General features: G+C 40.8%; 1 protein-coding gene across 4 annotated transcripts in view; it reads right to left on the bottom strand.

Annotated features, from left to right (window-relative positions):
• DYRK1A (dual specificity tyrosine phosphorylation regulated kinase 1A) overlaps nt 1-13,688 on the bottom strand; it is a 74,091-nt gene that overhangs the window by 22,526 nt on the left and 37,877 nt on the right. For 3 of the 4 annotated variants that reach the window (XM_014467236.2, XM_014467238.2, XM_023743316.1), the window contains exons 3-5: nt 7,948-8,067; nt 5,900-6,088; nt 337-484 (exon numbers count right to left, since the gene is read on the bottom strand). In XM_014467236.2, the coding sequence (XP_014322722.1) occupies nt 337-484; nt 5,900-6,088; nt 7,948-8,067 (457 nt within the window). The remainder of the gene's footprint in view (nt 1-336; nt 485-5,899; nt 6,089-7,947; nt 8,068-13,688) is intronic. The other variant, XM_014467237.2, reaches the window with a different exon arrangement.

The following is a 13,688-nucleotide window of genomic DNA, read 5'->3' as shown; positions in this document are numbered from 1 at the left end:
TATATTAGAAATGGTTAAAGTTACCAGGAAGAAGATTTTCTGGATAAATGTCCATGATTAAAGCAAACAAATGGGACTTTCAAGTCCCCCTTGGCCCCCCAAAGTCACTATTCTCGTTTGTTTCTAAACTGTATGCCATTTGGAATGCAGAGTCCCAAAAACTTAGCATATTACTGCCAGATCAGGTAATGTATATAAATCCATGCCCACCAACAGAAATAAACAGCTGAATTTTTAGTCAACCACTTTAAAGATAAAATCCACATAGTTTCATATGAAAATAACCATTAACTCAAATTTCTGGCCTGGATTAGGCTTTGTCTCCTGTTTGTTTACCTATGTAGTATTTCATTTCAGTGTCATGTTTGTTCATGAGCTCAAGAAGCCGCACTTCTATCTGGGCTTGATTCAGAAAAGCCTTCTTGTTCTTTATTATTTTAATGGCAACCCATTCTTGCTCCACACGATCATATGCCTTTACAACCTAAAAGAGAAGAAAGGAGGAATAATTCTCTATTTCACTAATGGCAACAATTTCCCAGCAGTTACAATTCACCTAATTGTACATTTACCTAACTCATTTCATGACGTTCCTACTTAGAAGAGATCCTATTCCTTTCCATTCAATATCATTCATTTACTACTTTACAATCACTTTAAATCAATCTTTTCTATTGAATTTCTTTTGCATCCTTATAGTATTTTGAAATATCTACAAAATAGATAACTTTCTTAAAAAAATTGGAATTAACTATTTTCCTGCTTCAAAAATAAATTAATTTTAACAAGTGCTTTGGTTTTTCATCTTTCTTATTAAATAACACTGTAAGACAATTCTTTTATATTCTTTTAAGGAGACAAAAACCTGGTTTAAATCTCAAGTATTAGTGTAAAATATATCAAAAGTTCAGAGTCACCTGAAAAATGTAGATAAATTTCTAACTTTAAATTAGATTTTCATAGATAACAACATAGGTATATAAAATAAAAATTAGTTTACACTAAAAAAATCAAATATAAATTACCTGGAAAGTTCCACAATACAGGAGTGGGCAAAAGGAGGTTTACAGTTGTTTGTATGGAAAATAATACAATCTAATCTAATAAAAGAAAAACATGCAAATTGACCGTACCTTCGCTATGCCTTAAGCCACACCCACCAGCCAATCAGAGCGACTGTATGCAAATTAACCCAACCAAGATGGCGGCCGGCAGCCACGGAGCTGAAGCGAGCAGGAGGCTTGGTTTCTCCAGTGATGGAGGAAGCCAAGCTTCCCAACTGGCTTTGAGCTCCACTGAAGGCAACAAAGTTTCAACTATAGAAGGTAAATAAGTTCCAGAATACAAAGAAAAAAGGGAGAGGCTGGGAGCTTCCGTTGCCAGGGGGCTTGGCCAGCCTGAAAACGGCCCTCAGCCCCTCACCCAGACTGGCCAGGCACCCCAGTGGGAAGCCCCCACCCTGAAGTGGGTGTGGCCAGCCTGCAAACACCTATCAGCCCCTCACCCAGGCTGGCCAGGCACCCCAGCGGGACCCCCACCCTGATCCGGGACACCCTTCAGGGAAAACCAGCCGGACCCCACCCGTGCACCAGGCCTCTATCCTATATAATAAAAGGGTAATATGCAAACTGACCCTAACAGCAGAAAGACTAGGAATGACTAGTCACTATGACACACACTGACCACCAGGGGGCAGACGCTCAATGCAGGAGCTGCCCCCTGGTGGTCAGTGCACTCCCACAGGGGGAGCTCTGCTCAGCCACAAGCCAGGCTGACGGCTGCCAGTACAGCGGTGGTGGTGGGAGCCTCTCCCGCCTCCTCAGCAGCGCTAAAGATGTCCGACTGCAGCTTAGGCCTGCTCCCCGCTGGCAAGTGGACATCCCCCGAGGCTCCCGGGCTGCCAGAGTGATGTCTGACTGCCAGCTTAGGCCCAATTCCCCAGGGAGCAGGCCTAAACCAGCAGGTAGTCATCCCCCAAGGGGTCCCAGACTGCGAGAGGGCACAGGCCAGGCTGAGGGCGCCCCCCCCCCACCCCAGTGCACAAATTTTTGTGCACCGGGCCTCTAGTAATTAATATAAGAATAAACTGTGTTTCAAAACTGTAAACCTACTTTTGCCCACCCCTCTATACACTAAATGTCATAGAGAATTTTGATAGTTTTAAAATGAGAAACAGTGCTAAGGTAAGGAGTGTTCATGACTAAATCACCATGCACACGTCTCATTTTAAATTTACTCATTTAAAAATGTGTTTCATGTTAACAAAGAGATTTACATAAAAATTAAGAAATCAATATAGATAAAAGAAACTATCTCTACTAATCAGGAATAGCAACTATAACTGATTAAAGAAGTTATATTTATAATATTATACAGAATCTGCACATTCAGAAATTCTGGAGGTGCAGGTAGAATTACCAGTGATTCCACTTTGTAGGTTGAGTACCACTGAATTACAGAAGAGAATGGAATGTATGTTCCAGGATTTACATCAGTCAGGATAAATAGATTGTCCATGACAGAATATAAACAGCTCAGCTGAAATCAACGGTGTAATAAAAAGTGCAGTATCTCTAGTTCCACCCAATACTGAAAAATACTAACTACAGTGGGGCCTTGACTTACGAGTTTAATTTGTTCCAAGACCGAGCTCGTTGACTCAAATTACTCTATCAACTCAATGCAAAAAATCGGCCGAGAGACAGCTGGTATCTCAAAAAACTGGTTAGTCGGGACACTCGTAAGTCAAGGCCCCACTGTATTATCTTTTAAGGCAGAGGATGCCCTATAAACACCTGACTAACTAACTGCCTGCACCAGGAGTTGCAGTTCAGTGTGTCTATCCCAATAGGATCCAGGACAAAGGCCATTAACAGGGCCCAACTATTTACTGACTTAGCAAATAGTTAACCGCTAAATGCCAAAGCAATGGTTTTTAACCCTAAATTACACATTTAATAGGCAGTTTTTAAAAATACCAATGCCCAGAATGCAGTCACAGATTCTGATTTAATTGGTATGGAGCCTAAGCATCAGTCCTTTTCCCCCCGAAGCTCCCCAGGGAAATTTCAACATGCAATAAGGATAACCATTGGCTAAAGAAGTGAAGGAGCCCTTATTTAACAAGGATCTGGCAGAGACTTCAGAGAAAGTCTAACCGAGACAATGGAGGACATTATCTGGTGAGTGGCAGGTCCTTAACCTGAGCACACCACAGCATATAAGAGAGGCATCAATCAGACCTGGTGAAGTGAAGTTTTATGTCAAAGAGGCCTACATTTTCACAGGTTTACAGAATTAGAGTAGAAGAAAATTAAAGTGAAAGAGGAAGAAAACATTACTCTGAGCTCAGAGACTGAGTATTTATGGAAAACGAAGTTTAGAGAGTAGGCTACTTGGCCATAATTTTCATGGTGGACGTCACACAAGTAAAAAAAATCCTGTTGATAGCAACTGCTTACACATTGGTGTAATTTTCAAGGTGGAGACAACAATCCCTGAATCGAAGGTGTTGAGAATCACTCTCAAAAGCTGGTTTCAGAAGTAACTTTCCTTAAGAAACTTTGAGAGAGAAACAGAAGCGGCTTCTAACAAAACAAATAATCCTATATACTAAAAGCCTAATATGCCAAGTGTCCAGTCATCTGTTCAACCAATCAAAGCATAATATGCTGCCGAAACCGGTTTGGCTCAGTGGATGGAGCGTCAGCCTGCGGACTCAAGGGTCCCAGGTTCGATTCCGGTCAAGGGCATGTGCCTGGGTTGTGGGCACATCCCCGGTGGGAGATGTGCAGGAGACAGCTGGTTGATATTTCTAACTCTCTATCTCTCTCCCTTCCTCTCTGTAAAAAATCAATAAAATATATTAAAAAAAAAAAGCATAATATGCTAATGATATGCTAAGGCCACTCAACTGCTAGCTATGACATGCACTGACCCACCAGGGGGCAGACGATCTGACCAGTAGGTTAGCTTGCTGCTGGGGTACGGCCAATCGGGACTGAGCACGACCGGCTGGACACGCCCTGGAGCCCTCCCATGGTCCCTCTCTCCAGCTGGCCAACCTCCCGCATCCCTCCCTGGCCTCTATTGTGCACCAGTGGGGTCCCTCGGTCTGTCCTGCACCCTCTCGCAATCTAGGACCCTTTGGGGGATGTCAGAGAGCCAGTTTTGGCCCGATCCTGCAGGCCAGGCCGAGGGACCCCACTGGTGCACAAATTCGTGCACTGGGTCTCTAGTGCTTTCATAAAAGAGGGACTCCCTACACACTGAAATGCCTATGACTAAGAAGAAAACAAGGTTACAAATCAAGGGAAAAGCCCCTGCATTATGTAAAATCACTAAGATTCCTTGAAATCATGGAAGGGGCAGACATATAAATGGAACATCAGGGCCTGGCAAAGCCACACCGAAGCTTCGAAGGTCTTCTAACAATCTTGCTCATGTTTCCTTTACAAGCTTATTTAATAGTGTAGATTTTTCTGGGTCTACACCCATGGCTGCTAACGGCCTACAGTATACTTTTTGTCCTAAGCATAAGACTGACAAATGACAAATTTGTTCCACACAGATTAAAAAGAGGTATATCTTACTTTCTCTCAAGGTAGAAACAGGTAAGTAAATGCATGCAGGTTCCATAGTTAAAGAAAAACAAAAAACCAACAAAATAAAATTTTAAAAGGTAATTCAGGATGAGTCATTTTGAGACCCCTTCTATCCTCATCATTAAGAAGTCAAAAGAAGTAATTGGAATGCACGTTAATGACTGACTCATAGCACAAAGGTTGCAAGATAAATATTCTGGGATTAACAGTAAATCACACCTCAAACAAAACAGAGCTCTGTGACTCAGTGAGATAGAATTTACAAGTGCAAAGAGATGGGGGAGCCACAGCCACAGAAAACGCTTTTTAAAAGTGCGAGGAGGAAGACTGGCTAGCTATTGGTCTGAACACAGCTAATGAAAGAGACTACTGTATTTAGGTTTTTGTGCTTTGTGTTGGGGCTGGGCGGGCAGGTGAGGAAGGGAGAGTAATGGGTAAAGAAAGAGGCCAGGAATGAAGAGAAAAAAACAGTTTCCTTGGAGTTCCCAAATTCCTGTTGTTCCTGATAGAAGATCCCCAAATGATCCTCTCAGAGCATCCAACTGAGCCCATCACACTCTGAGCAATGCTGAATGCTGTGAGGACTGGAAGAGGAGGCTTGATAAAGTCAGAAGATGAGTTGAGAGAAGAACCCAGGGCATAGTCCTTGGCTTTCCAAGCCTCCAAAAAGTGAGAGGGCACCTGCTGTGCCAGCTAAAAATAATAATTCTTTGCTCCTTGAGGAGGAATATCAGACAGGGGTAATTATCTCTAGCATTCATAATGGAGAATCAGCCATAGACTACACAAAGCCCATATGAACGGCAGGCCCATATTCATGATTAAAATCAACCTCTCAGTGCCGGCTGGTGTGGCTCAATGGCAAGAATCGACCTATGAACCAGGAGGTCACGGTTCGATTCCTGGTCAGGGCACATGCCTGGGTTTTGGGCTGTATCCCCAGTAGGGGGCCAGCAGGAGGCAACAGATCAAAGTTTCTCATCATTGATGTTTTTCTCTCTCTCTTTCTCTCTCTGAAATCAATAAAAAATATATACTTATATATATAAAAATCAACCTCTTAGTAACATAAGTACTTGGTAGCTGTATAAAGTAAATAAAGAAAAAAAGGTCCAAAGGGATTTTGATAGCTGATACATTTTACTATCTTTAGAGAGCTATGACAATCCAAATACATACCCATTGTTTAGATCTACTTACAAATATTGAAAAGTATGCCACTGAGGAAAGGGTATAACAACATCATTCACTAAGAAATTGAAATTTATTAAATCCAGCATTTTCCATTACATTACCTGTCCAAAGGAACCTTTGCCTATTAAGGAATCAATTTCGTAACGATCCATCCACTTTTCTCCGTTTTTTACAATGTAATCATAGTTATCATCGTCATAACCATCATTGTAAACCTTCCGCTCTTTCTTATGACTAGAATCGTCTCCCTGGCCCTGTTGGTGCCTTCGCTTCTTTTTTGCATAGTAAACCTGAAATGAGAACATATAGTGTTAATTGTGTAACTTAAAACATTGTGGATTAGGGGAGCATATATCAACAGACAAATCTGCTATTAGTAGGAAATTAATGAGTTTTTATTCTTTATAACAAATACAAAAAATAAAATAAAAATTTTCTATAGTTGGTATTTGAATTATAGAATGACACTGATACATAACCAATGAAAATTGTCTACAATAAAGTTCACTTTAAAATTACACTGTTTAGCCCTGGCCAGTGAGGCTCAGCTTGTTGGCGCACTGTCCCATGAACCAAAGGGTCGCAGGTTCTATTGCCAGTCAGGGCACATACCCAGGCTGCAGGTTCCATCCCCCGGTTGGGGTGCATACGGCAGGCAAGCAATCAATGTTTCATAAGGCAAAAGATTTTATAAATGAAAGTTTAAATGTATATAAACTGATGTTTTACTAATATAAAAGGCCCTCCTTTTATATTAGTAAATTGAGACATGCTCAATTTTTAAGCCTGTGATAATGTAACAATTAATGAAAAACATCCTCTTCCCTCCCCACCCCACCCCCGCCCAACACTAAAGGCCATAAACCTGGAGGCTGATCACAGATTGGTTTATTTTCCTTGTATCTGTTTTTCTTACAAAATAATTTCTAAGATCAATAAAAAAAAATTATAGGTGAACTAGGCAACAGTCCAAGTAATTGGTAACTAACTTTAAGAAAATTATAAATTAGGGTTTCACAGAACAGCATTAGAAAAACTCTAGTTTACAAGGTAGCACTACACTTAAAAACAAGCTTCACAAAGTTACTGTTAACAACAGATTAACAGTAGCTTTTTCATTTATCAGATATTAACACATTGACATTGATAAATTATTAACAATTTATCAGATATTCTTAATAGTCAAAAGCTAGTTTGGCACCACATCCTTTATAACACATTAATTGTGTACAATATTCAACTCAGAAATATTCCTCATTGCATTCATTCTAATTTTATCTTGTCACATTAACATACTAATATCGGCATTAAGCAGCATCAAAGTGCTGTAAAATGTATACATCCATAGAACACCTTTTTAGCTACATGGCTGCAATGTGAAAAGAGATAGGACTCACACTGGGAGAGGGAAGAAAGCACAGGCATGTGTTCTTCTCCAAAGCTCCCTCAATAATTAATAATGGAGCTGGAGTTGAGGCTAAGCAGCAAATGCCAATCAAGTCAAAGGGCTAAGACACTAGAAAAATAATTTTTGGTGGCAGAGCCAACTTGGAAGATGAGTAATTTGAAATGCTGTGTTTTTTATCCTACCTACTTCCACCCAAAAAGGCTTTTAGATATCTTACAATTAAAAGAACACCTAGAAAATTTAAAAAGACAACTTAAAAACACAGAAATATAGAAATACACAGAAATGCATTAGGCCAAGCACCTGTTAACTAGTTATTAAATCTATCTCAGAGTTTCCTGACATCCATGGCAAAAGTAGAAACAGATATATAAAAATTTAAGCAAAATTCTAACTGAAACATGCTTTTATAGTGGTCACTGTGCTTTCATGTTGCCCTTTCTTGTTTTGGAGAAGTTATTATAAAAATGATAACTCAGCATTTATTAGGTACAACTCTGGAAAAAAAGGGGAAGCTATCCACAAGTAATTTTTTTTGCAGTCCTTGTTAGTATATCTTCTTTATTTTACATAATTATACTGTCTATAAGTCATTAGTTTACCAGTCTTCACAATAATCATTCAAATGACAATCACTGGGGTAAAAAAAAAAAAGTTTAGCATGTTTAAATAGGTCACAAAATAACTTTTTCCCTATTCTATTGCAAGAGAGATGCTGTTATAATAAATCAATAGTCTTACCTCATTAATATGTTTATATGTTTTGATCAAGTCAACAGAGAGTTTTCTCAGCGGAGCAGTTGCTGGATCACGGAAGGTTTGGGGCATCCGCCTCTGTAACATGACAATATCAGGCATCACCTTAAATAGACAGAAAAGACTAGCACTTTAACTTTACTGTACTGGCATAAATGCCCTCTTCTGTATCCTGTGTATATGTATCTTTTAAAAAGGCATCTACATTAGATGATTTTATGTTCTCTCTTATTTCTTTCAACAGATTCCACTGAAGACAACCACTGGAACGAATCAATGAGATTAGCAGATAAACGCCCAGCTGCCCAAGGCTTCGATCCTGCTCCCCATATTAAACAGTGGGGTTACAGAGACACCCCCGGTTTAAGAGACTCGCCAAGTGCTGCCCAAGAGGGCTTCTCTACCATACAACTGGCCCAGTGAAAAACCGCTTCTGAATGACTCCTAAAGCCTGGCCTCGTTCAAGACTCGCAGTTGGCATCACGAAGCTGGCCTCGGAGGAGGACTGGGGCTTGGTGCTGCAGAAGTACAGCTCCCAACAACGAGACTCTGCCCTCGGACAAGCATCTGCCCTGTAAGCAAGGCTGAAATCTGCTCTCATTTCTTTAACACAACTGATCACAACATGTCCCCCATTTCTCCCCTTTCCCGCTTTCCCTGCTCTGTGACTCCCCGCAGCACTCAGGACCATCAGACAGATTACACACTTACTTGGTCTTCGTTTTTTTTCTCCTTTTCCTTCCACTACAAGGGAAACCTCCATAAGGGCAAGAAGTTCAATACTGTATTCCCTTTGCCTCAAACAGTGCCTGGCACACAGTAGGTGTTTAATAAATATTTGACTAAACAAATGGATCCATAATACCTATCAATATCCTTACTTATGATTACAATAGGAGCTGACCACAAACAAGTTCCACAGGACACCTTACAGCTAATGAAACTTTCTTTTAAAAACCTCATTTCAACCAAACTCCATTCACTCCTCCCATCCCCAACCGTAAGCCACGTCTCTTTCATCATCCAATAGGCAGTCAGAGTTCAACTATGAGTTTCCTGCTAGACAGGAACACTGCAACTAGCACATCCTAACCTGCTGTTCGTGCCCCACTCGGGTTCCCAACAGGCCTTTTGCAATCAATAGATCCTCAAACCCAATTAATTACATGAAGGTACCTATAGTCACCACCACTAGCTCTCCCGGGGTTCCTCTCCAGCTCTTACAGACACTTATGCCAGTCAAGTCCACGGAGTCAGAAGCTGCTAATGCAGCCCCTCTCAAAGGACACTCAGGTCAATCTGAGGGGCAGAGAGACAGTAACTACATCATACCAAGCAAGACCTCCCGGAAATATCTGGAGTCTTGGGATAATTAAGCAAGTTTGAAAAACAGAGGAGGAAGGTTGGAAGGTGACAGTGGACAGGACAGAAAAAAATCACCATCCCTGTGGTATGAAAAGATAGTTATCATACAGTTACCTAGGTACTTTCTTTTAAACCAACATAAACATTAGTTTCCTCTGCACCTACACTCAAACTCTAAAACGTTGTTATCCAGATAAATTCATAGAATTACTGTTAATAATTATCTCTTCTCATGATCCTCTACTTCTTAAAGTTCCAAATAAGGTTTAAGGAGAAAAAAAAAACCCAGTGATTCCAACTATTTGTCTGAAAAGATAGTAAGAATAAGAACATCTGATTGGTTTTGCTAATACACAGTTTTCTTTTTCTAAATATAAATACAGGTACAGCCACAGTCACCACCACTCGCCATCCCGAGCGGGGTTCTCACACTGTTCCTTGAAGACTTACTTTAATGATAGACAGTATCAGTACTAAGCAGGTCAATTATTTTTATGTGAATGAACGCTATAAGCATTTAAGGTAATAAGAGATTTCCCTTAGCTTATTTCCTTTTTATTTTTTAAGACCCTGGCATTATTTTCATGCCGGTAATTTACTCAGCAAGAACCTGCTCAGACTATTGGAGTAGAGCCTCACTGTGAGGTTTCACAAAATCATTTTACAAATAAGAAACCTGAACCTCTGGAGTAAAACCACTTGACAAAGTCCTGGAGCCAGGGCCACATGCAGGTGAGGAGAGGAGAGGAGCCTGAGGCCGTCTCACACCTCATCCCGGCTCTGAACGACAACACTAGGCCAGGAACCCCTGATCACTTTTAGGCCTCTAAGTCTATCCTCGTGGTTGAATCATTTTTAGGCTGTTTGTTGGGCAAAATAATTGTCATGCACAATAAATACTAATAAAATGAGCATACGCACTTATTAAAATTAGTTATGTACAAAATTGTGAATGTATAATTCCACTGGTATTTCAAACATCTGGAAAAAGCATACACCACTGACTACATCTTTCCAGGACAAATTATGCTCACTCAAAACACCAAGATCACACAATCGTAACGTAACACTGGGTATGAATGTAATGCTGACTGAGTAATAATGTTTTTCTGCATTCAACGTGAGTGTATACTATGGGCTTGGCCCTTCACAAAATATTGCTAACCTCTTCCACAACTGGCCAGACTCTGCCTGAAAGGCCCAATCAATTGGCTGATTCTAAATATTTTACTTTTCTTAGACACCTCTGGCAGCAGAAGTTACTATTTCAGGGGCACTTGTATATATAAACCAGATGCGTTCTGTTTACAAAAAACATTAGCCTTCGGACCAGACTGTATTTCACCACTTCAGCACAAATCCAGAACTAGAAAATAACTTCTCCAAATACTCAGTTACAAATTTATAGAAGACTCAAGGCCAGCCCTATGTGACGCTGGCTCCATTCCTGCTTTGTACAGCCACAAAGTCGGGAGAATGTATAGAAACGGGGCAAGCTCCTTTCTTTCTTCCCTGAAAGCCCATGGTGCTCAGAAGACCTAAAAGCTCAGCAAGCTGAAGGCGGCGAGTCCCCCACCCCCAACCCCACTCCCCTGTCCTCCCTGCAGAAAGGAAAGTTGATGAGATACTACCCTCCTGCTGCCTCAACTATCTAGCTGTGGGACCCAGAAAAAGCCACACCCCCAATGCTCACATCTCTCCACCTTTCTGTGTGAAGACACAGACCACAAAGCCAAAGAAAAGTAGTTTCTACCTCCTGCTGAGATCAGTATCAAGAGCTAAAACAACCTTTTTTCCCCTGAAAAGACTCCATAGAATAAGTTCCAGAACTTAAACTTTGTTTTTTTAGTTTAATGTCTATTCCGTCCATTTTACTTATATTATCTCATATTTTCATATATAATGCAGAATTAGAAACACTATATTCTACCTTCTTGCTATTTTGAGAGCCATTAATAAAGGTGGCTAGCATATTTAACGCATATCCAAAGTACTGGTTTAGTTTAACTATGAAAGACACCCTAACAGCCCATAGGCTCAGCATTCCAAACACCAATCATACTTTCCTACACTTGCCTTTATTACATTTCTCGTTTCCTAAATTTATCTTTTGAACAAAACTGTGTAAACTTGTATGAAACATTAACTACCAAAAATAAAATGTTAAAGTTAGCTCCTTTCAATTTATTTTACAATAAATCTTATTTAAAAGACACTGACACGATGATTAACAAGAAAAAATGAAATCTAATAATGAAATTATAGAAGTTTAGAGCTAGAATGTGGTGGTGTGGGCGGGGGTTGTCCTAGTCTAAGGTCCCAATCTTACATTCGAGTAACAGATAGAAGAGTCCAGGTGACCTGATTCAAGGCATACAACCAGCTCAGACAATAAAAACTTGAACCCATGTTTTATGACTTGTAGAACATACCACAGCAGCACCCAGTTTTAGTGGTTTACACTTCAGTTCTAGGAAAAATGTCTTCTATCTGACTGCCTTATTAGGTTCACAAATCTGTGGTGCTTAGCAGATATATTGGGCTGAATATTATTTTATATTACAAATATTGAATATGAATATTATACTTAAGACAATCTTATATCATATAAATCTTTAAAAGTATTTTACAGATTAAAATGAAAATACTAAGTGAATTATCTCATTTTAAAATAATCCACAAGGTATTTGTTATAACTAAAAATAGGTACTTTGCTAAATTACCTACTTACAAGAACCTTAAACTAACTTGAAAGGACTGGAATCTGTCCTAGCCCTCCCAGCTGCCGGTGCTGGAACTCAAAGAGCACTGCATCTGAGATGAAAGGCGCCTGGGCTGGAGCCGTCCTGTGCTTACACACTTGAGGAAGTCAGTCCCATCAGCTGGGAAACAGATAGAAACAGGCACGCTGCCTGACAGGCTACTTTGGGACCGAGGAAAATGAACTGTTTCATACTTTGTTTCTTAAAAGTACAATGCAATTGAATCATTGTGCTATTGCTACTTTTTGGATGTCAGAGAATTTTCTTCTGGTATACAATTAAACACTTTCCGAACTTGAACATTCTGACCAACTGCTCCAATTCCAAACATCCAACTTCTCAATATACTGCATAAAAAAATTCTTTAGTCCTGCCATAATTCATCTTACTGATTAACTGAATGTTACTCACATGCACATTTCATAAATAAAAATCAACCTCAACTAGTGACAAAATCTTATTATAATACATACAAGGTTGTCCCCTAATAATGACATTATTTAACTGTAGCCAAGCACATTACCTTGAAATAATCCAGTATAAGAAATACTTTGAAGTTTTCTAAGTTTTTCATCCTCACTTGATATATTAAACAACCTAAACAAAACAGTGGCAAACCAAATGCCCAAGTACATGGAAAAACAGCCATTTCAGACTCATCACAGACTCAATCCCAGTGGGGAAAGAAACTCCCAGACGATAGCTAGTCAAAACTTCTCCAAAAGTAAAAGCAAAATCAATGTAATGGGTGCAGATAACTCAGGAAAACATGAAAAATACACATACACGTGCATATGTGTATATATATCTTCTAATCTAATAAAAGAGAAACATGGTAATTAGCATACGACCGCTACCCTTCCCATTGGCTAATCAGGGTGATATGCAAATTAACTGCCAACCAAGATGGCGGCTGGCAGCCAGGCAGCTTAAAGCGAACATGAGGCTTGCTTCCTTCAGTGAAGGAGGACTCCAACATTCCCCGCCTGCGCTGCCGGCCTCTGAGCTGGCAGTTTGAAACTTTGTAACAAATATAGAAGCTAAACAAAACCCCAGAAACCAGCTTTCAGCCGGCTGGATCTCAGAGCTGGAGTTATACATTGTTTCAATTATAGAACGCAAACAAACCAGATACCTGCTTTCAGCAGCGGAAGCCTCAGAGCTAGAGCCAGAGCTAAAGCTGGCCCAGAATAAAAAAAATAAAAAAGAAAAAAAGGAGCGGTTGGGAGCCTCAGTCAACCGCCAGCCTGAAAGCAGCCCTCTGCCCCTCACCCAGACTGGCCAGGCACCCCAGTGGGGACCCCCACCCTGAAGGGTGTGTGACCAGCTGCAAACAGCCATCATCCCCTCATCCAGGCTGGCCAGGCACCCCAGTGGGGACCCCCACCCTGATCCAGGACACCCTTCAGGGCAAACCAGCCGGCCCCCAGGCCTCTATCCTATATAGTAAAAGGGTAATATGCCTCCCAGCACCGGGATCAGTGGAGCCGCGAGGCCTCTTGGCACCGGATCAGCGTGACAGGGGGGCAGCGCCCAAACCCCCTGATCGCCCTGCGGCTCTGTGTGTGACAGGGTGTGGCGTTCCCAACCCCCCCCCCA

The sequence above is a fragment of the Myotis lucifugus genome, unplaced genomic scaffold, assembly GCF_000147115.1.
Source record: "Myotis lucifugus unplaced genomic scaffold, Myoluc2.0 scaffold_384, whole genome shotgun sequence".
NCBI lineage: Eukaryota > Metazoa > Chordata > Mammalia > Chiroptera > Vespertilionidae > Myotis > Myotis lucifugus.
Note: the sequence above shows the minus strand (reverse complement) of the source record. Positions and strands in the feature narration are given on the sequence as shown.